This window comes from Oncorhynchus kisutch, linkage group LG29, assembly GCF_002021735.2.
Source record: "Oncorhynchus kisutch isolate 150728-3 linkage group LG29, Okis_V2, whole genome shotgun sequence".
NCBI lineage: Eukaryota > Metazoa > Chordata > Actinopteri > Salmoniformes > Salmonidae > Oncorhynchus > Oncorhynchus kisutch.
Window position 1 is genome coordinate 43,279,438 of NC_034202.2, and position 27,044 is coordinate 43,306,481.

General features: G+C 50.2%; 1 protein-coding gene across 1 annotated transcript in view; it reads right to left on the reverse strand.

Annotated features, from left to right (window-relative positions):
* Positions 1-23,977, reverse strand: part of LOC109884932 (protocadherin-16) — a 57,364-nt gene extending 33,387 nt beyond the window's left edge. Inside the window, exons 1-7 of the mRNA XM_031809097.1 lie at positions 23,956-23,977; positions 20,839-21,078; positions 16,310-16,435; positions 15,729-15,938; positions 11,332-11,588; positions 7,913-8,119; positions 4,004-4,400 (exon numbers count right to left, since the gene is read on the reverse strand). Of these exons, the coding sequence (XP_031664957.1) occupies positions 4,004-4,400; positions 7,913-8,119; positions 11,332-11,588; positions 15,729-15,938; positions 16,310-16,435; positions 20,839-21,078; positions 23,956-23,977 (1,459 nt within the window). The remainder of the gene's footprint in view (positions 1-4,003; positions 4,401-7,912; positions 8,120-11,331; positions 11,589-15,728; positions 15,939-16,309; positions 16,436-20,838; positions 21,079-23,955) is intronic.
* Between the last annotated feature and the right edge of the window lie 3,067 nt (positions 23,978-27,044).

The following is a 27,044-nucleotide window of genomic DNA, read 5'->3' on the forward strand; positions in this document are numbered from 1 at the left end:
CCTGTGAACCAGACCTGTACATGCCTTCTGTAAGACCCTATGACCTGTGAACCAGACGATACATGCCTTCTGTAAGACCCTATGACCTGTGAACCAGACGATACATGCCTTCTGTAAGACCCTATGACCTGTGAACCAGACGATACATGCCTTCTGTAAGACCCTATGACCTGTGAACCAGACAATACATGCCTTCTGTAAGACCCTATGACCTGTGAACCAGACCTGTACATGCCTTCTGTAAGACCCTATGACCTGTGAACCAGACCTGTACATGCCTTCTGTAAGACCCAATGACCTGTGAACCAGACCTGTACATGCCTTCTGTAAGACCCTATGACCTGTGAACCAGACCTGTACATGCCTTCTGTAAGACCCTATGACCTGTGAACCAGACCTGTACATGCCTTCTGTAAGACCCTATGACCTGTGAACCAGACGATACATGCCTTCTGTAAGACCCTATGACCTGTGAACCAGATGACACATGCCTTCTGTAAGACCCTATGACCTGTGAACCAGACGATACATGCCTTCTGTAAGACCCTATGACCTGTGAACCAGACCTGTACATGCCTTCTGTAAGACCCTATGACCTGTGAACAAGACGATACATGCCTTCTGTAAGACCCTATGACCTGTGAAAAAGACCTGTACATGCCTTCTGTAAGACCCTATGACCTGTGAACCAGACCTGTACATGCCTTCTGTAAGACCCTATGACCTGTGAACCAGACGATACATGCCTTCTGTAAGACCCTATGACCTGTGAACCAGACCTGTACATGCCTTCTGTAAGACCCTATGACCTGTGAACCAGACGATACATGCCTTCTGTAAGACCCTATGACCTGTGAACCAGACCTGTACATGCCTTCTGTAAGACCCTATGACCTGTGAACCAGACCTGCACATGCCTTCTGTAAGACCCTATGACCTGTGAACCAGACGATACATGCCTTCTGTAAGACCCTATGACCTGTGAACCAGACCTGTACATGCCTTCTGTAAGACCCAATGACCTGTGAACCAGACCTGTACATGCCTTCTGTAAGACCCTATGACCTGTGAACCAGACCTGTACATGCCTTCTGTAAGACCCAATGACCTGTGAACCAGACCTGTACATGCCTTCTGTAAGACCCTATGACCTGTGAACCAGACGATACATGCCTTCTGTAAGACCCTATGACCTGTGAACCAGACGATACATGCCTTCTGTAAGACCCTATGACCTGTGAACCAGACGATACATGCCTTCTGTAAGACCCTATGACCTGTGAACCAGACAATACATGCCTTCTGTAAGACCCTATGACCTGTGAACCAGACGATACATGCCTTCTGTAAGACCCTATGACCTGTGAACCAGACCTGTACATGCCTTCTGTAAGACCCTATGACCTGTGAACCAGACCTGTACATGCCTTCTGTAAGACCCTATGACCTGTGAACCAGACGATACATGCCTTCTGTAAGACCCTATGACCTGTGAACCAGACAATACATGCCTTCTGTAAGACCCTATGACCTGTGAACCAGACCTGTACATGCCTTCTGTAACACCCAATGACCTGTGAACCAGACGATACATGCCTTCTGTAAGACCCTATGACCTGTGAACCAGACGATACATGCCTTCTGTAAGACCCTATGACCTGTGAACCAGACGATACATGCCTTCTGTAAGACCCTATGACCTGTGAACCAGACAATACATGCCTTCTGTAAGACCCTATGACCTGTGAACCAGACGATACATGCCTTCTGTAAGACCCTATGACCTGTGAACCAGACCTGTACATGCCTTCTGTAAGACCCTATGACCTGTGAACCAGACCTGTACATGCCTTCTGTAAGACCCTATGACCTGTGAACCAGACGATACATGCCTTCTGTAAGACCCTATGACCTGTGAACCAGACCTGTACATGCCTTCTGTAAGACCCTATGACCTGTGAACCAGACAATACATGCCTTCTGTAAGACCCTATGACCTGTGAACCAGACCTGTACATGCCTTCTGTAAGACCCTATGACCTGTGAACCAGACGATACATGCCTTCTGTAAGACCCTATGACCTGTGAACCAGACGATACATGCCTTCTGTAAGACCCTATGACCTGTGAACCAGACAATACATGCCTTCTGTAAGACCCTATGACCTGTGAACCAGACGATACATGCCTTCTGTAAGACCCTATGACCTGTGAACCAGACCTGTACATGCCTTCTGTAAGACCCTATGACCTGTGAACCAGACGATACATGCCTTCTGTAAGACCCTATGACCTGTGAACCAGACCTGTACATGCCTTCTGTAAGACCCTATGACCTGTGAACCAGACGATACATGCCTTCTGTAAGACCCTATGACCTGTGAACCAGACGATACATGCCTTCTGTAAGACCCTATGACCTGTGAACCAGACGATACATGCCTTCTGTAAGACCCTATGACCTGTGAACCAGACAATACATGCCTTCTGTAAGACCCTATGACCTGTGAACCAGACCTGTACATGCCTTCTGTAAGACCGTATGACCTGTGAACCAGACCTGTACATGCCTTCTGTAAGACCCAATGACCTGTGAACCAGACCTGTACATGCCTTCTGTAAGACCCTATGACCTGTGAACCAGACCTGTACATGCCTTCTGTAAGACCCTATGACCTGTGAACCAGACGATACATGCCTTCTGTAAGACCCTATGACCTGTGAACCAGACCTGTACATGCCTTCTGTAAGACCCTATGACCTGTGAACCAGATGTGATACAGACAACATCTTGGTGTCGTTATAGTCCTTATAATGTTGCTCAAATACGGAGTATGTCTAGATTCTGAAATTCACATTTATTTATTTAACATAGAAAATCTAAACAGTACCTGTTTTGACTTAACATTTTTTCAATATATATATATATATTGTTTGTAACTATATAATCTTCAAACACGTCAATATTCCAGAGTGGTGCTCTCTGGTACTTTTAATAATGTGACCCATTCGATACTGAGACATTTACGTGATAGGTCATTAACCAATCAGAGCCCTGCATTATGATTGCACGCTCATCAAGTCACCTGCAGAGGGAGTTACCTTTGAATCTATTTTCGGGTTTCACGGATCATAGCGTCTTACAGAGGTCTAAAAAGGGACTGAATTGGCCACTTTCATCATGATTTTCTACAAAATGGTTTGTGATAGAAATGTAAAAGGCATTTCTAACATCTTTTCACCCAATTACGTTTCAAAAACAAAAAATCAGATACCAAAAATATTTTCTGCTCCCGCTGGCGTGGAATCTCCCTATCACGTCAACAGAACCCAATAGAACGTCAACAGAACCCAATAGAACGTCAACAGAATCCAAAAGAACGTAAACAGAATCCAAAAGAACGTAAACAGAACATGAACAGAATCCAGCAGAATGTCAACAGTATCCAACTGAATATAGCAGAACTTCAACAGAATCCAACAGAACGTCAATAGAATCCAACAGAACGTCAACAGAACATGAACAGAATCCAACAGAACCCAATAGAACGTCAACAGAACCCAAAAGAACGTAAAAAGAATCCAAAAGAATGTAAACAGAACAGAATCCAATCGAACATGGCAAGTCAGTTAATTAAGAACACATTTTTATTTTCAATGACGGCCTAGGAACATTGCCTGAACGTCAGAACGACAGATTTGTACTTTGTCAGCTCGGGGATTTGAACTTGCAACCTTCCAGTTACTAGTCCAACGCTCTAACCACTAGGCTACGCAGCCGCCTCTACACTCTAACCACTAGGGTACGCTGCCACCTCAACACTCTAACCACTAGGCTACCCTGCCGCCTCTACACTCTAACCACTAGGCTACGCTGCCGCCTCTACACTCTAACCACTAGGCTACGCTGCCGCCCCAAGATGACGTGTTACCGACAGTCTAGTCTATTGATAGTGAGTTGAGTATCTACAGATGGGACTATCCAAATAAGGTTACCACAAACCTTTGGCGGCGTTCTCCTGTATGCTGACGTCTCTGGCATTCCTGGAGAACCTGATGCCTGTATACACCTGTTCCTTCACATAGACCACCACCACCCCCAGGCTGGACTGTGCCGGGGTTCCCTGGTCCATAGCCTCCACCATGAGGGTCCTCTGGGCCTGACTCAGCCTGTCTATCCCCTCTGTCCCCTGGATCTCCCCTGTCAGGGAGTTGATGCTGAAACCCCTCACTGGCCCGGCAAAACGGTAGAACACAGAGCCGTTGGCGCCAAAGTCCTTGTCCTCGGCCCGCATGGTGGCCAGGACCCGATGTGATTGGCTGGCCGTGACCTCGACAACGAGGGGGTCTTGGATGAAGAATGGAGCGTTGTCGTTTATGTCCAGGATCGTCACGGTTACCTGGGTTACGAAGAAGCGGAGAATGAAAAGGGGGTTTGGGTTGGGAAAGAGAGGGAGGAGAGAGGGTTGGGAAAGAGAGGGAGGATTGAGGGTTAGGAAAGAGAGGGAGGAGAGAGGGTTGGGAAAGAGAGGGAGAAGAGAGGGTTGGGAAAGAGAGGGAGGAGAGAGGGTTAGGAAAGAGAGGGAGGAGAGAGGGTTAGGAAAGAGAGGGAGGAGAGAGGGTTGGGAAAGAGAGGGAGGAGAGAGGAGAGAGGGTTGGGAAAGAGAGGGAGGAGAGAGGGTTAGGAAAGAGAGGGAGGAGAGAGGGTTAGGAAAGAGAGGGAGGAGAGAGGGTTGGGAAAGAGAGGGAGGGAGAGGGTTAGGAAAGAGAGGGAGGAGAGAGGGTTAGGAAAGAGAGGGCGGAGAGAGGGTTGGGAAAGAGAGGGAGGAGAGAGGGTTGGGAAAGAGAGGGAGGAGAGGGGGTTGGGAAAGAGAGGGAGGAGAGAGGGTTAGGAAAGAGTGGGAGGAGAGAGGGTTAGGAAAGCGAGGGAGGGAGGAGAGAGGGTTAGGAAAGAGAGGGAAGAGAGAGGGTTAGGAAAGAGAGGGAGGAGAGAGGGTTAGGAAAGAGAGGGAGGGAGGAGAGAGGGTTGGGAAAGAGAGGGAGGAGAGAGGGTTGGGAAAGAGAGGGAGGAGAGAGGGTTGGGAAAGAGAGGGAGGAGAGAGGGTTAGGAAAGAGAGGGAAGAGAGAGGGTTGGGAAAGAGAGGAGGAGAAAGGGTTGGGAGAGGGAGGGAGGGAGGAGAGAGGGTTGGGAGAGAGAGGGGGGAGAGATGGTTGGGAAAGAGCGGGAGGAGAGAGGGTTGGGAAAGAGAGGGAGGAGAGAGGGTTGGGAAAGAGATGGAGGAGAGAGGGTTAGGAAAGCGAGGGAGGGAGGAGAGAGGGTTAGGAAAGAGAGGGAAGAGAGAGGGTTGGGAAAGAGAGGGAGGAGAGAGGGTTGGGAAAGAGAGGAGGAGAGAGGGTTGGGAAAGAGAGGAGGAGAGAGGGTTGGGAAAGAGAGGAGGAGAGAGGGTTAGGAAAGAGAGCGAAGAGAGAGGGTTAGGAAAGAGAGGGAGGGAGGAGAGAGGGTTGGGAAAGAGAGGGAGGAGAGAGGGTTGGGAAAGAGAGGGAAGAGAGAGGGTTGGGAAAGAGAGGGAGGAGAGAGGGTTAGGCAAGAGAGGGAGGAGAGAGGGTTGGGAGAGAGAGGGAGGAGAGAGAGTTGGGAGAGAGAAGAGGAGAGAGGGTTGGGAGAGAGAAGAGGAGAGAGGGTTGGGGGAGAAAAGAGGAGAGAGGGTTGGGAGAGAGAAGAGGATAGAGGGTTGGGAAAGAGAGGATGAGAGAGGGTTGGGAAAGAGAGGGAGGAGAGAGGGTTGGGAAAGAGAGGGAGGAGAGAGGGTTGGGAAAGAGAGGGAGGAGAGAGGGTTGGGAAAGAGAGGGAGGAGAGAGGGTTGGAAAAGAGAGGAGGAGAGAGGGTTGGGAAAGAGAGGGAGGAGAGAGGTTTGGGAAAGAGAGGGAGGAGAGAGGGTTAGGCAAGAGAGGGAGGAGAGAGGGTTGGGAGAGAGAGGGAGGAGAGAGGGTTGGGAAAGAGAGGGAGGAGAGATGGTTAGGAAAGAGTGGGAGGAGAGAGGGTTAGGAAAGCGAGGGAGGGAGGAGAGAGGGTTAGGAAAGAGAGGGAAGAGAGAGGGTTAGGAAAGAGAGGGAGGAGAGAGAGTTAGGAAAGAGAGGGAGGGAGGAGAGAGGGTTGGGAAAGAGAGGGAGGAGAGAGGGTTGGGAAAGAGAGGGAGGAGAGAGGGTTGGGAAAGAGAGGGAGGAGAGAGGGTTAGGAAAGAGAGGGAAGAGAGAGGGTTGGGAAAGAGAGGAGGAGAAAGGGTTGGGAGAGGGAGGGAGGGAGGAGAGAGGGTTGGGAGAGAGAGGGGGGAGAGATGGTTGGGAAAGAGCGGGAGGAGAGAGGGTTGGGAAAGAGAGGGAGGAGAGAGGGTTGGGAAAGAGATGGAGGAGAGAGGGTTAGGAAAGCGAGGGAGGGAGGAGAGAGGGTTAGGAAAGAGAGGGAAGAGAGAGGGTTGGGAAAGAGAGGGAGGAGAGAGGGTTGGGAAAGAGAGGAGGAGAGAGGGTTGGGAAAGAGAGGAGGAGAGAGGGTTGGGAAAGAGAGGAGGAGAGAGGGTTAGGAAAGAGAGCGAAGAGAGAGGGTTAGGAAAGAGAGGGAGGGAGGAGAGAGGGTTGGGAAAGAGAGGGAGGAGAGAGGGTTGGGAAAGAGAGGGAAGAGAGAGGGTTGGGAAAGAGAGGGAGGAGAGAGGGTTAGGCAAGAGAGGGAGGAGAGAGGGTTGGGAGAGAGAGGGGGGGAGAGAGAGTTGGGAGAGAGAAGAGGAGAGAGGGTTGGGAGAGAGAAGAGGAGAGAGGGTTGGGGGAGAAAAGAGGAGAGAGGGTTGGGAGAGAGAAGAGGATAGAGGGTTGGGAAAGAGAGGATGAGAGAGGGTTGGGAAAGAGAGGGAGGAGAGAGGGTTGGGAAAGAGAGGGAGGAGAGAGGGTTGGGAAAGAGAGGGAGGAGAGAGGGTTGGGAAAGAGAGGGAGGAGAGAGGGTTGGAAAAGAGAGGAGGAGAGAGGGTTGGGAAAGAGAGGGAGGAGAGAGGTTTGGGAAAGAGAGGGAGGAGAGAGGGTAGGCAAGAGAGGGAGGAGAGAGGGTTAGGCAAGAGAGGGAGGAGAGAGGGTTGGGAGAGAGAGGGGGGAGAGAGAGTTGGGAGAGAGAAGAGGAGAGAGGGTTGGGGAGAGAGAAGAGGAGAGAGGGTTGGGGGAGAAAAGAGGAGAGAGGGTTGGGAGAGAGAAGAGGATAGAGGGTTGGGAAAGAGAGGATGAGAGAGGGTTGGGAAAGAGAGGGAGGAGAGAGGGTTGGGAAAGAGAGGGAGGAGAGAGGGTTGGGAAAGAGAGGGAGGAGAGAGGGTTGGGAAGAGAGGGAGGAGAGAGGGTTGGAAAAGAGAGGAGGAGAGAGGGTTGGGAAAGAGAGGGAAGAGAGAGGGTTGGGAAAGAGAGGGAGGAGAGAGGGTTAGGCAAGAGAGGGGAGGAGAGAGGGTGGGAGAGAGAGGGAGGAGAGAGGGTTGGGAAAGAGAGGGAGGAGAGAGGGTTAGGCAAGAGAGGGAGGAGAGAGGGTTGGGAGAGAGAGGGAGGAGAGAGGGTTGGGAGAGAGAAGAGGATAGAGGGTTGGGAAAGAGAGGAGGAGAGAGGGTTGGGAAAGAGAGGGAGGAGAGAGGGTTGGGAAAGAGAGGGAGGAGAGGGAGGGTTGGGAAAGAGAGAAGGAGAGAGGGTTGGGAAAGAGAGGGAGGAGAGAGGGTTGGGAGAGAGAGGGAGGAGAGAGGGTTGGGAAAGAGAGGGAGGAGAGAGGGTTGGGGAGATGTGTTGGTAAAGTTATCCTCTGAGGAAGGTAGTATGCCTATATAAAATACATATTGTCCTTCACATAAAGTATTTATTGAAAAGTCAATGATGTGTTGTCGTCTGGCACTGTTACCTGAGCAGAGGTGTTTCTGGGCTCTGCAGGTGACAGGTCCACAGCGAACACACGGAAGCTGTACGACGCCCTCTTCTCTCGGTCCACCGGCGACGCCGTTGTAATACAGCCAGTGTTTTCGTCAACGGTGAAAGCGCCCCGAGCCTCTTGACTCAGGAAATACAGCACCTTCCCGTTCTCCCCCTCGTCTGCGTCTGTTGCCGTCACCTGTGGCCGTCAACAATATTAGTTTTTTTTTGTGTTGAAAGTTATGGACCTATTATGAACTAGCTTAATACTGCAGACAGATTGTAGCTTCCATCAATGAAATTGTCTGCATTATTTCCACTCCCTCATATATATCTTTTGTAAATATGTACAGTATATATACACACACACACCTTTAAAAAATATATTTTCCTTTATTATTGTCCCCTAACCCTACCACCCCTCCCCTAACCCTACCACCCTCCCCTAACCCTACCACCCCTCCCCTAATGCTACCACCCCTCCCCTAACCCTAACCCTACCACCCCTCCCCTAACCCTACCACCCCTCCCCTCACCATACCACCCCTCCCCTAATGCGACCACCCCTCCCATAACCCTACCATCCCTCCCCTAACGCTACCACCCCTCCCATAACCCTACCACCCCTCCCCTAACCCTACCACCCCTCCCCTAACCCTACCACCCCTCCCCTAACCCTACCACCCCTCCCCTAACCCTACCACCCCCCCTAACGCTACCACCCCTCCCCTAACGCTACCACCCCTCCCCTAACGCTACCACCCCCCCCCTAACGCTACCACCCCTCCCCTAACCCTACCCACCCCTCCCCTAACGCTACCACCCCTCCCCTAACCCTACCACCCCTCCCCTAACCCTACCACCCCCCCTAACCCTACCACCCTCCCCTAACCCTACCACCCCTCCCCTAACCCTACCACCCCTCCCCTAACCCTACCACCCCCCCTAACGCTACCACCCCTCCCCTAACGCTACCACCCCTCCCCTAACGCTACCACCCCTCCCCTAACCCTACCACCAACCCCCTAACCCTACCACCCCTCCCCTAACGCTACCACCCCTCCCCTAACCCTACCACCCCCCCCCCCCCTAAGCCTACCACCCCCCCCACTAACCCTACCACCCCTCCCCTAATGCTACCAGGTCACACCAAATCAACTGCAGTATTAGACATTGTGAATTTCCCACGTAATGCAATCACTGCTTACCATCTAGTACAAGTATGGGTAACTGCAGCCCAATATGGTGACCCTAGTATTGGTAACTGCAGCCCAATATGGTGACCCAAGTATGAGTAACTGCAGCCCAATATGGTGACCCTAGTATGGGTAACTGCAGCCCAATATGGTGACCCAAGTATGGGTAACTGCAGCCCAATATGGTGACCCAAGTATGGGTAACTGCAGCCCAATATGGTGACCCTAGTATGGGTAACTGCAGCCCAATGTGGTGACCTAAGTATGGGTAACTGCAGCCCAATATGGTGACCCTAGTATGGGTAACTGCAGCCCAATATGGTGACCCTAGTATGGGTAACTGCAGCCCAATATGGTGACCCTAGTATGGGTAACTGCAGCCCAATATGGTGACCCTAGTATGGGTAACTGCAGCCCAATATGGTGACCCTCGTATGGGTAACTCGCATGACCGTTTCACGTGGCTGATTGGGCTGTACAATGAGTAGATAAGCCGGTGCGAATGATTGGTTCAAGTATGGACAGCTGCAGCTCTGGAGTATGGATGATATCCAACGGGAGCTGACGGAGTTAATGATACGGTATTAACCACGTGGAAACCACGTGTGATGTCTTTGATACCAGTCCATTGACTCCATGCCAGTCATTATTATGAGCCGTCCTCCCCTCAGCAGCCTCCTCTGTTGCTATCTTACTTTTTTTATTTTTTATAATCACGCAAGAGACAAAAAATGGCCACGTTAGCGATCGCCAATGACAACGCTATACAGACGCCCAGTGGGAAACACCTTATAGGTCGGCAGACACCGGGCATCTGTGTCACAACGGTCGCTAACGCGTCCGTTTTTACCCCCTCCCATGATTTCAGTTCAAGTAGGATAGCAGCCTACACAAGAAATAACTCATATTGATAGCCATCTAGATGTCACCTTGATACATACATGCATTCTCAATGGGGAGGACATGAACAGCAACAACACCAGGACACAGTGTCCTTTCGCTCCTGTTGCCAAGCTCTACTGGCGTGATGTTTTCATGACCGTGTAAATCTCTCTACGACAAGGTGACTTTTATCAATATATTCGGCTCTATTCACTCTCTCTAATTCAAAAATGTTAATTACCATCAAAATAGACATCATGCAAAACTACAAATCCCAGCAAGCTCCTGCACGTGATCTCTAGCTGACACCTTTGCTAACAGGTATTGTGTCCGTTTAAAAATTCCACAAGACAGTTCACAGAATTGTCAATTTAAAGAAATGTTTACAATTGAATAATTACTACATTTAGCTAACATTAGATAGTTCATCCAGAGATTCATACCTTTGCCTTGATTCGGCAGTCTCGTCCAGATCATCATGGTATTTGTAGTTCGTTATGATAGCCACATTAGCAGCTAGTTAGTATTACATGTTTGGGGAGGGGGTAAATACAGATGGTATTTGTAGTTCTTTATGATAGCCACATTAGCAGCTAGTTAGTATTACATGTTTGGGGAGGGGGTAAATACAGATGGTATTTGTAGTTCTTTATGATAGCCACATTAGCAGCTAGTTAGTATTACATGTTTGGGGAGGGGGTAAATACAGATGGTATTTGTAGTTCTTTATGATAGCCACATTAGCAGCTAGTTAGCATTACATGTTTGGGGAGGGGGGGTAAATACAGATGGTATTTGTAGTTCTTTATGATAGCCACATTAGCAGCTAGTTAGCATTACATGTTTGGGGAGGGGGTAAATACAGATGGTATTTGTAGTTCTTTATGATAGCCACATTAGCAGCTAGTTAGTATTACATGTTTGGGGAGGGGGTAAATACAGATGAATATATAGATAAAAGTCACCTAGTCCGAGTGAGATTTACACGGTGACCAAAACGTCACGTTAGGGTAAAGCCTAGACGAATCACAGCCCTTCTTTTAAATGTTTCTAAAAAATCCCCTATGGGGGGAAAATGAATGGTGGAAAAACAATTGGAACCATTTCCCTGTTTGACCGCTAGGTTTTATGGGTATTATGACACCTCCTCACCACCCATTCAAATGTTGAATACTGAATTGAGACTGTTGATGGTGTAGCTGCCACTATAACATTGTTTTGGTTTTAGTTGCATCTTTAACTTAGTTGGAACCCTTATCTTACCTCAACACGAAGGTGGAGATGCAATCATATTGTATTTCATCCTATCTGAACGTAAATGATCCTATCTTACCTCTAAGACTGTAGTTCCCTGGGCAGCGTCCTCTGAGATGTCTATGGTGTAGCTGCTGCTGCTGAAGGCCGGACTGTTGTCATTTACATCCAACACTTTCACCTCCACTGTGGCTGTGCTGCTCAGAGCAGGAGAACCATGGTCCAGGGCCACCACCTCCAGGTTGTACCCTGCCCGCAGCTCCCGATCCAGGGGACGAGACGTGGACAGGGCCCCTGAACTGACATGGAGTTGGAAGATCCCGTCTGGGTCTCCAGCTGTAGGAGGGAGAAGCAGAGAGGCAGCTGTCATGGTGACGCCAGTTAACATTGACTCAATTTAATTTCAGTTCAGATAGTGAAGTTTTCAATGTCCATGAACATCAGATCTATTCATCATCATCATCGAGTCGCTCATGAGAGACGATCTGGTGTCAACCTCTAGAGACAGTCTGGTGTCAACCTCTAGAGACGATCTGGTGTCAACCTCTAGAGACGATCTGGTGTCAACCTCTAGAGACGATCTGGTGTCAACCTCTAGAGACGATCTGGTGTCAACCTCTAGAGACGATCTGGTGTCAACCTCTAGAGACAATCTGGTGTCAACCTCTAGAGAGACGATCTGGTGTCAACCTCTAGAGACAGTCTGGTGTCAACCTCTAGAGACGATCTGGTGTCAACCTCTAGAGAGACGATCTTGTGTCAACCACTAGAGACAATCTGGTGTCAACCTCTAGAGACGATCTGGTGTCAACCTCTAGAGAGACGATCTGGTGTCAACCTCTAGAGACAGTCTGGTGTCAACCTCTAGAGACAATCTGGTGTCAACCTCTAGAGAGACGATCTGGTGTCAACCTCTAGAGAGACGATCTGGTGTCAACCTCTAGAGAGACGATCTGGTGTCAACCTCTAGAGAGACGATCTGGTGTCAACCTCTAGAGAGACGATCTGGTGTCAACCTCTAGAGAGACGATCTGGTGTCAACCTCTAGAGACGATCTGGTGTCAACCTCTAGAGACGATCTGGTGTCAACCTCTAGAGAGACGATCTGGTGTCAACCTCTAGAAAGACAATCTGGTGTCAACCTCTAGAGAGACGATCTGGTGTCAACCTCTAGAGAGACGATCTGGTGTCAACCTCTAGAGAGACGATCTGGTGTCAACCTCTAGAGACGATCTGGTGTCAACCTCTAGAGAGACAGTCTGGTGTCAACATCTAGAGACGATCTGGTGAAAACCTCTAGAGAGACGGTCTGGTGTCAACCTCTAGAGAGACAGACTGGTGTCAACCTCTAGAGAGACGATCTGGTGTCAACTTCTAGAGAGACGATCTGGTGTCAACCTCTAGAGAGACGATCTGGTGTCAACCTCTAGAGACGATCTGGTGTCAACCACTCCCAAGGTCTTACTAGTGATCCTGTCTCCAGGTCTTACCAGTGATCCTGTCCTCTATGTCTCCAGGTCTTACCAGTGATCCTGTCTCCAGGTCTTACCAGTGATCCTGTCCTCTATGTCTCCAGGTCTTAACAGTGATCCTGTCCTCTATGTCTCCAGGTCTTACCAGTGATCCTGACCTCTTTGTCTCCAGGACTTAACAGTGATCCTGTCCTCTATGTCTCCAGGTCTTAACAGTGATCCTGTCCTCTATGTCTCCAGGTCTTAACAGTGATCCTGTCTCCAGTTCTTACCAGTGATCCTGTCTCCAGGTCTTACCAGTGATCCTGTCCTCTATGTCTCCAGGTCCTTACAGTGATCCTGTCTCCAGGTCTTACCAGTGATCCTGTCTCAAGGTCTTACCAGTGATCCTGTCCTCTATGTCTCCAGGTCTTACAGTGATCCTGTCTCCAGGTCTTACCAGTGATCCTGTCCTCTATGTCTCCAGGTCTTAACAGTGATCCTGTCCTCTATGTCTCCAGGTCTTAACAGTGATCCTGTCCTCTATGTCTCCAGGTCTTAACAGTGATCCTGTCCTCTATGTCTCCAGGTCTTACCAGTGATCCTGTCCTCTTTGTCTCCAGGACTTAACAGTGATCCTGTCCTCTATGTCTCCAGGTCTTAACAGTGATCCTGTCCTCTATGTCTCCAGGTCTTAACAGTGATCCTGTCCTCTATGTCTCCAGGTCTTACCAGTGATCCTGTCCTCTTTGTCTCCAGGACTTAACAGTGATCCTGTCCTCTATGTCTCCAGGTCTTACCAGTGATCCTGTCTCCAGGTCTTACCAGTGATCCTGTCCTCTATGTCTCCAGGTCCTTACAGTGATCCTGTACTCTATGTCTCCAGGTCTTAACAGTGATCCTGTCCTCTATGTCTCTAGGTCTTACCAGTGATCCTGTCTCCAGGTCCTTACAGTGATCCTGTCTCCAGGTCTTACCAGTGATCCTGTCCTCTATGTCTCCAGTTCTTACCAGTGATCCTGTCTCCAGGTCTTACCAGTGATCCTGTCCTCTATGTCTGCAGGTCTTACCAGTGATCCTGTCTCCAGGTCCTTACAGTGATCCTGTCTCCAGGTCTTACCAGTGATCCTGTCTCCAGGTCTTACCAGTGATCCTGTCCTCTATGTCTCCAGTTCTTACCAGTGATCCTGTCTCCAGGTCCTTACAGTGATCCTGTCTCCAGGTCTTACCAGTGATCCTGTCCTCTATGTCTCCAGTTCTTACCAGTGATCCTGTCTCCAGGTCTTACCAGTGATCCTGTCCTCTATGTCTCCAGTTCTTACCAGTGATCCTGTCTCCGGTTCCTTACAGTGATCCTGTCTCCAGGTCTTACCAGTGATCCTGTCCTCTATGTCTCCAGGTCTTAACAGTGATCCTGTCCTCTATGTCTCCAGGTCTTAACAGTGATCCTGTCCTCTATGTCTCCAGGTCTTACCAGTGATCCTGTCCTCTTTGTCTCCAGGACTTAACAGTGATCCTGTCCTCTATGTCTCCAGGTCTTAACAGTGATCCTGTCCTCTATGTCTCCAGGTCTTAACAGTGATCCTGTCTCCAGTTCTTACCAGTGATCCTGTCTCCAGGTCTTACCAGTGATCCTGTCCTCTATGTCTCCAGGTCCTTACAGTGATCCTGTCTCCAGGTCTTACCAGTGATCCTGTCTCAAGGTCTTACCAGTGATCCTGTCCTCTATGTCTCCAGGTCTTACAGTGATCCTGTCTCCAGGTCTTACCAGTGATCCTGTCCTCTATGTCTCCAGGTCTTACCAGTGATCCTGTCCTCTATGTCTCCAGGTCTTACAGTGATCCTGTCTCCAGGTCTTACCAGTGATCCTGTCCTCTATGTCTCCAGGTCTTACCAGTGATCCTGTCCTCTATGTCTCCAGGTCTTACCAGTGATCCTGTCCTCTTTGTCTCCAGGTCTTACCAGTGATCCTGTCTCAAGGTCTTACCAGTGATCCTGTCCTCTATGTCTCCAGGTCTTACAGTGATCCTGTCTCCAGGTCTTAACAGTGATCCTGTCCTCTATGTCTCCAGGTCTTAACAGTGATCCTGTCCTCTATGTCTCCAGGTCTTAACAGTGATCCTGTCCTCTATGTCTCCAGGTCTTACCAGTGATCCTGTCCTCTTTGTCTCCAGGACTTAACAGTGATCCTGTCCTCTATGTCTCCAGGTCTTAACAGTGATCCTGTCCTCTATGTCTCCAGGTCTTAACAGTGATCCTGTCCTCTATGTCTCCAGGTCTTACCAGTGATCCTGTCCTCTTTGTCTCCAGGACTTAACAGTGATCCTGTCCTCTATGTCTCCAGGTCTTACCAGTGATCCTGTCTCCAGGTCTTACCAGTGATCCTGTCCTCTATGTCTCCAGGTCCTTACAGTGATCCTGTACTCTATGTCTCCAGGTCTTAACAGTGATCCTGTCCTCTATGTCTCCAGGTCTTACCAGTGATCCTGTCTCCAGGTCTTACCAGGGATCCTGTCCTCTATGTCTCCAGGTCCTTACAGTGATCCTGTACTCTATGTCTCCAGGTCTTAACAGTGATCCTGTCCTCTATGTCTCTAGGTCTTACCAGTGATCCTGTCTCCAGGTCCTTACAATGATCCTGTCTCCAGGTCTTACCAGTGATCCTGTCCTCTATGTCTGCAGGTCTTACCAGTGATCCTGTCTCCAGGTCCTTACAGTGATCCTGTCTCCAGGTCTTACCAGTGATCCTGTCTCCAGGTCTTACCAGTGATCCTGTCCTCTATGTCTCCAGTTCTTACCAGTGATCCTGTCTCCAGGTCCTTACAGTGATCCTGTCTCAAGGTCTTACCAGTGATCCTGTCCTCTATGTCTCCAGTTCTTACCAGTGATCCTGTCTCCAGGTCTTACCAGTGATCCTGTCCTCTATGTCTCCAGTTCTTACCAGTGATCCTGTCTCCGGGTCCTTACAGTGATCCTGTCTCCAGGTCTTACCAGTGATCCTGTCCTCTATGTCTCCAGGTCTTACCAGTGATCCTGTACTCTATTTCTCCAGCGGGGCCAGTGTCTGCGTCAGCAGCCCTGACAATACACAGCTCCACGGCGCTCTGGCTCTCAGGGACCTCTAGGCCGTACCAGGGCCTGGCGAACACCGGCACGTTGTCGTTCTCATCCTGCACCACCACACGCACCACCACCTTGGCAAAGTTAGGAGGCAGGCCCCCGTCCCTGGCATACACTGGTGGGGGACGGATAGGAGAGTGTGAACGGACTGAACTGCAACTTCCTGTCAGTTCATCGCTGATGTGGACCAATCACAAGCTTCAGTTAAACAAACAAAATGCACATGGTAATTCAGCAGACACTCTTATCCAGATGGACTTACAGTAATGAGTGCATTCATTTACATATATTTACATACATTTACATACATTTGACATATATTTATATATTGGTCCCTTGTGGGAAGTGAACCCACAACCTGGCATTGCAAGTATCATACTTTACCAACACAGGACTTCCTGAGACTATCAACGCCAAGGAATATAAACCCCTTTATACATTGTTCCAATCTTTTGAACACTGAACTGGTAGAGGGATTACTCCTACCTGTGAGTGTGTAGTGGTCCTGAGTCTCTCTGTCCAGGGTCTTGGTAGTGCTGATGACTCCGGTCACAGGGTTGATGCTGAAGCCTTCCTCTGTTACACCACCATATGTCACCTGGCCATTAGAACCTAGAGAGAGAGAGAGAGAGAGAGAGAGAGAGAGAGAGAGAGACACAGAGAGAGAGAGACAGAGAGAGAGAGAGAGAGAGAGAGAGACAGAGAGAGAGAGAGAGAGAGAGAGAGAGAGAGAGAGAGAGAGAAAGAGAGAGAGAGACAGAGAGAGAGAGAGAGAGAGACAGAGAGAGAGAGAAAGAGAGACAGAGAGAGAGAGACAGAGAGAGAGAGAAAGAGAGAGAAAGAGAAAGAGACAGAGAAAGAGAAAACATAAAAATCACCAAGTCAATATTCCATCTCATCTGAACTCTTTTCCTCGTCTCCTCTCCATCATCTGCAAAATACCTGGAATCGTATCACAGGTAGAAACTATTGCAAAGGGCTATTATCAATGTGTTGTTATCTATTATCAAAGTGTTGTTATCTATTATCAATGTATCTATTATCAATGTGTTGTTATCTATTATCAATGTATCTATTATCAATGTGTTGTTATCTATTATCAATGTGTTGTTATCTATTATCAATGTATCTATTATCAATGTGTTGTTATCTATTATCAATGCTGTTCTGTCAAGTCATTTTAGATGAGGCACAGGAGATGATGAGAGAGCCATTGAAGGCCATTCAGATGTGTCAAATGAATTCACACACAGCCGAGAGGAACAAACACTAGGTTATAAATCTGTGTTACTGCTCTGACCTTCATCACTAGGTCATTAAACACCTAGTTGTTGGGGGAATGAATTGGCATTGACAACCCTCTATATCTCTCTCCCCACCCCCTCTCTCCATTGTTCAGTTCCCCTCTACCAATCTCACCCTTTCCCTTTCCTTTCCCTCACCCAAACTAACCACCCCCTTCCTTATCTCAAATTTCTTCCTCATTCCATTATTCTACCCCACCCTCCGCTTTCCTCTCCCTCCCTCCTTCTCTCTCTGTTTCTCTCTCTGTTTCTCTCTCTGTTTCTCTCTCTGTTTCTCTCTCTCTCTCTCTCTCTCTCTCTCTCTCTCTCTCTCTCTCTCTCTCTCTCTCTCTCTCTCTCTCTCTGTCTCTCTCTCTCTCTCATTAAGTTGCCTGGTTGCGTGCTAGAAGCAGAGATGGTTTTTGGCACTCACACATTTACTTCAGTAATAACTCCTGGGGAAGACTTTAACTGCACTGAAACAACTTAAAGTGGACCTGACAACATTTTAGCAACAACGAAATCTTAAAATCTGTTCATAGATCTGTCCAGGAAAAATATATATATACAGTGGAGCAAAAAAGTATTTAGTCAGCCACCAATTGTGCAAGTTCTCCCACTTAAAAAGATGAGAGAGGTCTGTAATTTTCATCATAGGTACACTTCAACTATGACAGACAAAATGTTTGAACTTGTTATCAGTATAAAAGACACCTGTCCACAACCTCAAACAGTCACACTCCAAACTCCACTATGGCCAAGACCAAAGAGTTGTCAAAGGACACCAGAAACAAAATTGTAGACCTGCACCAGGCTGGGAAGACTGAATCTGCAATAGGTAAGCAGCTTGGTTTGAAGAAATCAACTGTGGGAGCAATTATTAGGAAATGGAAGACATACAAGACCACTGATAATCTCCCTCGATCTGGGGCTCCACGCAAGATCTCACCCCGTGGGGTGATCCTGAGGGATCTCCTCCCAGACCTGGACTAAAGCATCCGCCAACTCCTGGACAGTCTGTGGTGTTGGTGGATGGAGCGAGACATGATGTTCTCTGGCAAATGCCAAACATCCTGCACGGTGTTGGGCTGTAAGCACAACCCCCACCCGTGGACGTCGGGCCCTCATACCACCCCCATGGAGTCCGTTTCTGACCGTTTGAGCAGACACATGCACATTTGTGGCCTACTGGAGGTCATTTTGGCAGGGCTCTGGCAGTGCTCCTCCTGCTCCTCCTTGCACAAAGGCGGAGGTAGAGGTCCTGCTGCTGGGTTGTTGCCCTTCTACGGCCTCCTCCATGTCTCCTGATGTACTGGCCTGTCCCCTGGTAGCGCCTCCATGCTCTGGACACTACGCTGACAGACACAGCAAACCTTCTTGCCACAGCTCGCATTGATGTGCCATCCTGGATGAGCTGCACTACCTGGGCCACTTGTGTGGGTTGTAGACTCCGTCTCATGCTACCACTAGAGTGAAAGCACCGCCAGCATTCAAAAGTGACCAAAACATCAGCCAGGAAGCATAGGAACTGAGAAGTGGTCTGTGGTCACCACCTGCAGAACCACTCCTTTTTTGGGGGTGTCTTGCTAATTGCCTATAATTTCCACCTGTTGCCTATTCCATTTGCACAACAGCATGTGAAATGTATTGTCAATCAGTGTTGCTTCCTAAGTGGACAGTTTGATTTCACAGAGGTGCGATTGACATGGAGTTACATTGTGTTGTTTAAATGTATATATAAGTATATACATATATATATATATATAATATGACATTTGTGATGTCTTTATTGTTTTGAAACTTCTGTATGTGTAATGTTTAGAGAGAGAGGAACGTTTAAATGTTTAAATGTTCCCTTTATGTTTTTTGAGTAGTGTATAAAACTGAACACTATAAAAAATACAAAATAACAAACGAAAAATCAAAACATATGGTACAGACACAGGAAACAATCACCCACAACTCAAAAGTGAAACCAGGCTACCTAAGTATGGTTCTCAATCAGGGACAACGATTGACAGCTGCCTCTGATTGATAACCAAACCAGGCCAAACACAGAAATACCAAATCATAGAAAAAAGGAACATAGACTTCCCACCCCAACTCACGCCCTGACCAACCTTAAACAAAGACATCACAAAAGAACTAAGGTCAGAACGTGACACTAGGCTACTGCTCTAACGTTGCCCACGTCTACATGCTTCTCCTTTTCATGGTGTTTTGTTACAGATTTACTTTTTGGTTATTCGTTTGTCAAGCTTTAAAAACAGGAAGTCAGACTGCAACATTTCTAGGTAGGACCTTGGCGTGTGTCTGTACACTTTCCCTCCACTATCAACGGCACGCACAAAAAACAACGCAATTGAAGTTGAATTCACTGATGCCAGCGCGTCAGGTTGTAATTTAATAAAGTAGATGACTCTAAAGTTGACTCGTTTATACTCCCTTGTGTGTCCTATTCGGCCCCGCAGTGTGTTTGACATGTGCGTTTAGTCTATTAGCTACATTAGGACTGACGTGTGATCATTGCCCCTGGCTAGTTTGATTGTGTTGCCATTCCCAGCCTTTTTATTTTATTTAACTAGGCAAGTCAGTTAAGAACACATTCTTATTTTCAATTATGATCTAGGAACAGTGGGTTAACTGATCTAGGAACAGTGGGATAACTGGTCTAGGAACAGTGGGTTAACTGGTCTAGGAACAGTGGGTTAACTGATCTAGGAACAGTGGGTTAACTGCCTGTTCTAGGGCAGAACGACAGATTTGTACCTTGTCAGCTCGGGGGTTTGAACTTGCAACCTTGCGGTTACTAGTACTACCCAGTAGAGCACACTATAGCAGAACACAGTACAGTATACTATAGCAGAACACAGTACAGTATACTATAGTAGAGTGCAGTATACTATAGTAGAGCACAGTACAGTATACTATAGCAGAACACAGTACAGTATACTATAGCAGAACACAGTACAGTATACTATAGTAGAGTACAGTATACTATAGCAGACCACAGTACAGTATACTATAGCAGAACACAGTACAGTATACTATAGCAGAACACAGTACACAGAATACTATAAGCCTTAGTTACAGTCGTCCGTTTTTGTCCAGCATATTGAGTCATTGAAACGGAAACAGAGCATCCCGATTGGAGGCAGAAAACAATGTACCAGGCCAGCTGTGATTTACAACCTGATAGCAACATTTGTTGGACTACCAAAGAACTTTATTGGTGAATTATATGAATCATGCATTGAACTGCATCCATCTGTTCTGACAACAATTCCTTACTGTACGTCATGGAATTTTGAGTAAAAAAAACAAACATTTTAAAAACCTCATATAAAGTTGATTTTGAAGCATAAACTGGGAATTTTATATTTTTGACTGATATTACCATTGTCTGTTTGTTTCAAGTCATTTTAACCTGTCTAGGACATACATCCCGCTAGGGGAACGTTTGGCCGGAAATTGCCTGATATGTCATTATTAAAAGTAGGGGGGTAGCCTTAATAGGTTTTAAAAAGCTGTCAGATCCACTTTTTTAAATGGAATATTTAGCCAGTCTGAAAAAGCAATTGACATTCAAGAAAGGGATTATTTATTAACAAACTAACCAGTTTGGATTTGAAGATAGTGTGTGTCGTTTTGTTCAGACAGACCCTCCAAGACATAAGAGTGTTTGTGTACCTGCATGAACATCCCTGTGCGTGCATTCCGCTTTTGTCTCACCTTGGTCTCTGTCCGTTGCCGTGACGGTGATCACCGTGGTTCCCGCCTCCTTGTTCTCTCTGACCTCCGCCTCTAGCTCCTCCCACTGGAACAGCGGCGGCTCATCGTTCACATCAATCACGTGGACAGACAGAACCTGACTGGTGGACAGCTGGGGCATTCCATGATCCTGAGCTATGATGGTCAGATTAAACACTTCCTGGTCCTCACGATCTAGAGCCTTCAGAATGGACAGAGAGCCTGGAGGAAATGGGAGGAGAGGAGATGATGAAAACATCAATTGGTTGACTAGATAGAACCATGTATCCAGCCCATTTAAATATGTAAACTATTGGTAAGGAAATATCAGATTTTTCAGACCTGGAAAAGGCAAGTTTTTACTGCAGTTGAGAGACAATAATGTACCAAAAAAAGTGTACAAGGTGGATCAGGCCTAAAAAATGATTGATAGATAAAACTACTCCTTTTGATAAGAAAACCTTTATTCTCCAATGTCTTCCTGATTCACATACACTGATAGCCCACTAAGAATGACAGACAGCCAAGATAGATCAGAAAAAAGAATACTCTCTCTACTCTCTGCCTCTCCTCTCTCTACTCTCCCCCCCTCTCCCCCTCTCTCTCCCCCCCTCTCCCCCCCTCTCTCTCCTCTCCCGTCTCCCTCCCCCCCCCCCTCTCTCTCCTCTCCCCTCTCCCTCCCTTTCCCCCCTCTCTCTCTCCCTCTCCCCCACTCTCTCTCTCTCCTCTCCCCTCTCCCTCCCCTCCCCCCTCTCTCTCTCTCCTCTCCCCTCCCCTCTCCCCTCTCTGTCTCTCTCTCGTTCTCTCCTTTCTCTCCCCTTCCTGTCTCTCTCTTCTCCCTGTCTCTACTCTCTCTCTACTCTCCCCCCCCCTCTCCCCCCCTCTCTCTCCTCTCCCGTCTCCCCCCCCCCCCCCCCCTCTCTCTCCTCTCCCCTCTCCCTCCCTTTCCCCCCTCTCTCTCTCCCTCTCCCCCACTCTCTCTCTCTCCTCTCCCCTCTCCCTCCCCTCCCCCTCTCTCTCTCTCCTCTCCCCTCCCCTCTCCCCTCTCTGTCTCTCTCTCGTTCTCTCCTTTCTCTCCCCTTCCTGTCTCTCTCTTCTCCCTGTCTCTACTCTCTCTCTACTCTCCCCCCTCTCTCTCTCTCCTCTCCCCTCTCCCTCCCCTCCCCCCTCTCTCTCTCTCCTCTCCCCTCTCCCCTCTCTGTCTCTCTCTCTTACTCTCCTTTCTCTCCCCTCCCTGTCTCTCTCTCTCCCTGTCTCTCTCTTCTCCCTGTCTCTCTCTCCTCTCCCCTCTCTTCTCCCTGTCTCTACTCTCTCTCTACTCTCCCCCCCCTCTCTCTCTCTCCTCTCCCTCTCCCTCCCCTCCCCTCCCCCCTCTCTCTCTCTCCTCTCCCCTCTCCCCTCTCTGTCTCTCTCTCTTTCTCTCCCCCCCTCTCTCTCTCTCTTTCTCTCCTTTCTCTCCCCTCTCCCTGTCTCTCTCTTCTCCCTGTCTCTCTCTGTCTCTCTCTCCTCTCCCCTCCCTGTCTCTCTCCCCTCCCTGTCTCTCTCTTCTCCCTGTCTCTCTCTTCTCCCTGTCTCTCTCTTCTCCCTGTCTCTCTCTTCTCCCTGTCTCTACTCTCTCTCTACTCTCCCCCCCTCTCTCTCTCCTTTCTCTCCCCTCTCTGTCTCTCTCTTCTCCCTGTCTCTCTCTTCTCCCTGTCTCTCTCTTCTCTCTGTCTCTCTCTCTCTCCTTTCTCTCCCCTCCCTGTCTCTCTCTTCTCCCTGTCTCTCTCTTCTCCCTGTCTCTCTCTTCTCCCTGTCTCTCTCTCTCTCCTTTCTCTCCCCTCTCTGTCTCTCTCTTCTCCCTGTCTCTCTCTTCTCCCTGTCTCTCTCTCTCTCCTTTCTCTCCCCTCTCTGTCTCTCTCTTCTCCCTGTCTCTCTCTTCTCCCTGTCTCTCTCTTCTCTCTGTCTCTCTCTCTCTCCTTTCTCTCCCCTCCCTGTCTCTCTCCCCTCCCTGTCTCTCTCCCCTCCCTGTCTCTCTCCCCTCCCTGTCTCTCTCTTCTCCCTGTCTCTCTCCCCTCCCTGTCTCTCTCCCCTCCCTGTCTCTCTCTTCTCCCTGTCTCTCTCTTCTCCCTGTCTCTACTCTCTCTCTCCATCTGTGTAGTAAAGCAGTCTAACTGAAGCGTTTCAAAACTGCTTTTCTCATGAAGGATTGACTAGAGTTTCCAACATGCTGTTCTCATAAAGCTCTTTACTTTACAACACTAACACAATCACCAGGACATGCTCTCTGCTTTCTACTGAAACAAGAGAAGGTAAACATAGCCAACGTTAGCTAGCTAACTCAACGTGCCTCTCTTGGGCAGGTTAGCTTGCTAGCCAACTCAACGTGCCTCTCTTGGGCAGGTTAGCTTGCTAGCCAACTCAACGTACCTCTCTTGGGCAGGTTAGCTTGCTAGCCAACTCAACATGCCTCTCTTGGCAGGTTAGCTTGCTAGCCAACTCAACGTGCCTCTCTTGGGCAGGTTAGCTAGCTAGCCAACTCAACGTGCCTCTCTTGGCAGGTTAGCTTGCTAGCCAACTCAACGTGCCTCTCTTGGGCAGGTTAGCTTGCTAGCCAACTCAACGTGCCTCTCTTGGGCAGGTTAGCTTGCTAGCTAACTCAACGTGCCTCTCTTGGGCAGGTTAGCTTGCTAGCCAACTCAACGTGCCTCTCTTGGGCAGGTTAGCTTGCTAGCCAACTCAACGTGCCTCTCTTGGGCAGGTTAGCTTGCTAGCCAACTCAACGTGCCTCTCTTGGGCAGGTTAGCTTGCTAGCTAACTCAACGTGCCTCTCTTGGGCAGGTTAGCTTGCTAGCCAACTCAACATGCCTCTCTTGGCAGGTTAGCTTGCTAGCCAACTCAACGTGCCTCTCTTGGGCAGGTTAGCTAGCTAGCCAACTCAACGTGCCTCTCTTGGCAGGTTAGCTTGCTAGCCAACTCAACGTGCCTCTCTTGGGCAGGTTAGCTTGCTAGCCAACCCAACTCAACTCAGCTCTGTGAAAGCAATACTGGAGCAGCCCTGTGAATGCATACTGGAGCAGCTCTGTGAATGCACACTGGAGCAGCTCTGTGAAAGCATACTGGAGCAGCTCTGTGAAAGCATACTGGAGCAGCTCTGTGAAGCATACTGGAGCAGCTCTGTGAATGCATACTGGAGCAGCCCTGTGAAAGCATACCAACACACACACCCCTACCACCACCCCACCACACACACCCCTACCACCAACCCAACACACACACCCCTACCACCACCCCAACACACACACCCCTACCACCACCCCACCACACACACCCCTACCACCACCCCAACACACACACCCCTACCACCACCCCCAACACACACACCCCTAACACCACCCCTACCACCACCCCAACACACACACCCCTACCACCACCCCTACCACCACCCCAACACACACCCCCCAACACACACACCCCTACCACCACCCCAACACACACACCCCTAACACCACCCCACCACACACCCCCCAACACACACACCCCTACACCACCCCAACACACACATCCCAACACACACACCCCTACCACCACCCCAACACACACACCCCTACCACCACCCCAACACACACACCCCTACCACCACCCCACACACACACCCCTACCACCACCCCAACACACACACCCCAACACACACCCCTACCACCACCCCACCACACACACCCCTACCACCACCCCAACACACACACCCCTACCACCACCCCAACACATACACCCCAACACACACCCCTACCTCCCCACCCCAACACACACACCCCTACCACCACCCCACCACACACCCTTACCACCACCCCAACACACACACCCCTACCACCACCCCACCACACACCCTTACCACCACCCCAACACACACACCCCTACCAACACCCCAACACACACACCCTTACCACCACCCCAACACACACCCCCTACCACCACCCCAACACACACACCCCTACCACCACCCCTACACACACACCCTAACACACACCCCTACCACCACCCCACCACACACACCCCTACCACCACCCCAACACACACACCCCTACCACCACCCCAACACATACACCCCAACACACACCCCTACCACCACCCACCACACACACCCTACCACCACACCAACACACACACCCCACCACCACCCCACCACACACCCCCCAACACACACACCCCTACCACCACCCCAACACACACACCCCTACCACCACCCACCACACCCCCCCAACACACACCACCCCTACCACCACCCCAACACACACACCCAACACACACCCCTACCACCACCCACCACACACACCCCTACCACCCACCCCAACACACACACCCCTACCACCACCCCAACACACACACCCCTACCACCACCCCACCACACACCCTTACCACCACCCCAACACACACACCCCTACCACCACCCCAACACATACACCCCAACACACACCCCTACCACCACCCCAACACACACACCCCTACCACCACCCCAACACACACACCCCTACCACCACCCACCACACACCCCCCAACACACACACCCCTACCACCACCCCAACACACACACCCCAACACACACCCCTACCACCACCCCCAACCACACACACCCCTACCACCACCCCAACACACACACCCCACCACCACCCCACCACACACACCCCTACCACCACCCCAACACACACACCCCTACCACCACCCCAACACATACACCGCCAACACACACCCCTACCACCACCCCAACACACACACCCCTACCCACCACCCCAACACACACACCCCTACCACCACCCCACCACACACCCCCCAACACACACACCCCTACCACCACCCCAACACACACACCCCAACACACCACCCCTACCACCACCCCAACACACACACCCCTACCACCACCCCAACACACACACCCCTACCACCACCCCACCACACACACCCCTACCACCACCCCAACACACACACCCCTACCACCACCCCCAACACACACACCCCAACACAAACCCCTACCACCACCCCACCACACACACCCCTACCACCACCCCAAACACACCACACCCTTACCACCACCCCAACACACACCCCTACCACCACCCAACACACACAACCCCTTCCAACACCCCAACACACACACCCCTACCACCACCCAAACACACACACACCCCTACCACCACCCCAACACACACACCCTACCACCACCCCAACACACACCCCTACCATCACCCCAACACACACACCCCTACCACCACCCCAACACACACACCCCTACCGCCACCCCACCACACACCCCTACCACTACCCCAACACACACACCCCTACCAACACCCCAACACACACACCCCTACCACCACCCCAACACACACCCCCTACCACCACCCAAACACACACACACCCTACCACCACCCCCAACACACACAACCCCTACCACCACCCCAACACACACACCCTACCATCACCCCAACACACACACCCCTAAAACCACCCCCAACACACACACCCCTACCACCACCCCACCACACCACCCTACCACCACCCAACACACACACCCCTACCAACACCCCCAACACACACACCCCTACCACCACCCCAACACACACACCCAACACACAGCCCTACCACCCCCCACCACACACACCCCTACCACCACCCCAACACACACACCCATACCACCACCCCAACACATACACCCCAACACACACCACCTACCACCACCCCAACACACACACCCCTACCACCACCCCAACACACACACCCCTACCACCACCCCACCACACACCCCCCAACACACACACCCCTACCACCACCCAAAACACACCACACCCAACACACACCCCTACCACCCTCCCAACACACACCCCTACCACCACCACACACACAACCCCTACCACCACCCCACCACACACACCCCTACCACCACCCCAACACACACACCCATACCACCACCCCAACACATACACCCAACACACACCCCTACCCACACCCCAACACACACACCCCTACCACCACCCCAACACACACACACCCCTACCACCACCCCACCACACCCCCCACACACACCACCCCTACCACCACCCAACACACACACCCCAACACCACACCCCTACCACCCCTCCCAACACACACACCCCTACCACCACCCCAAACACACACCCCTACCACCACCCCACCACACACACCCCTACCACCACCCC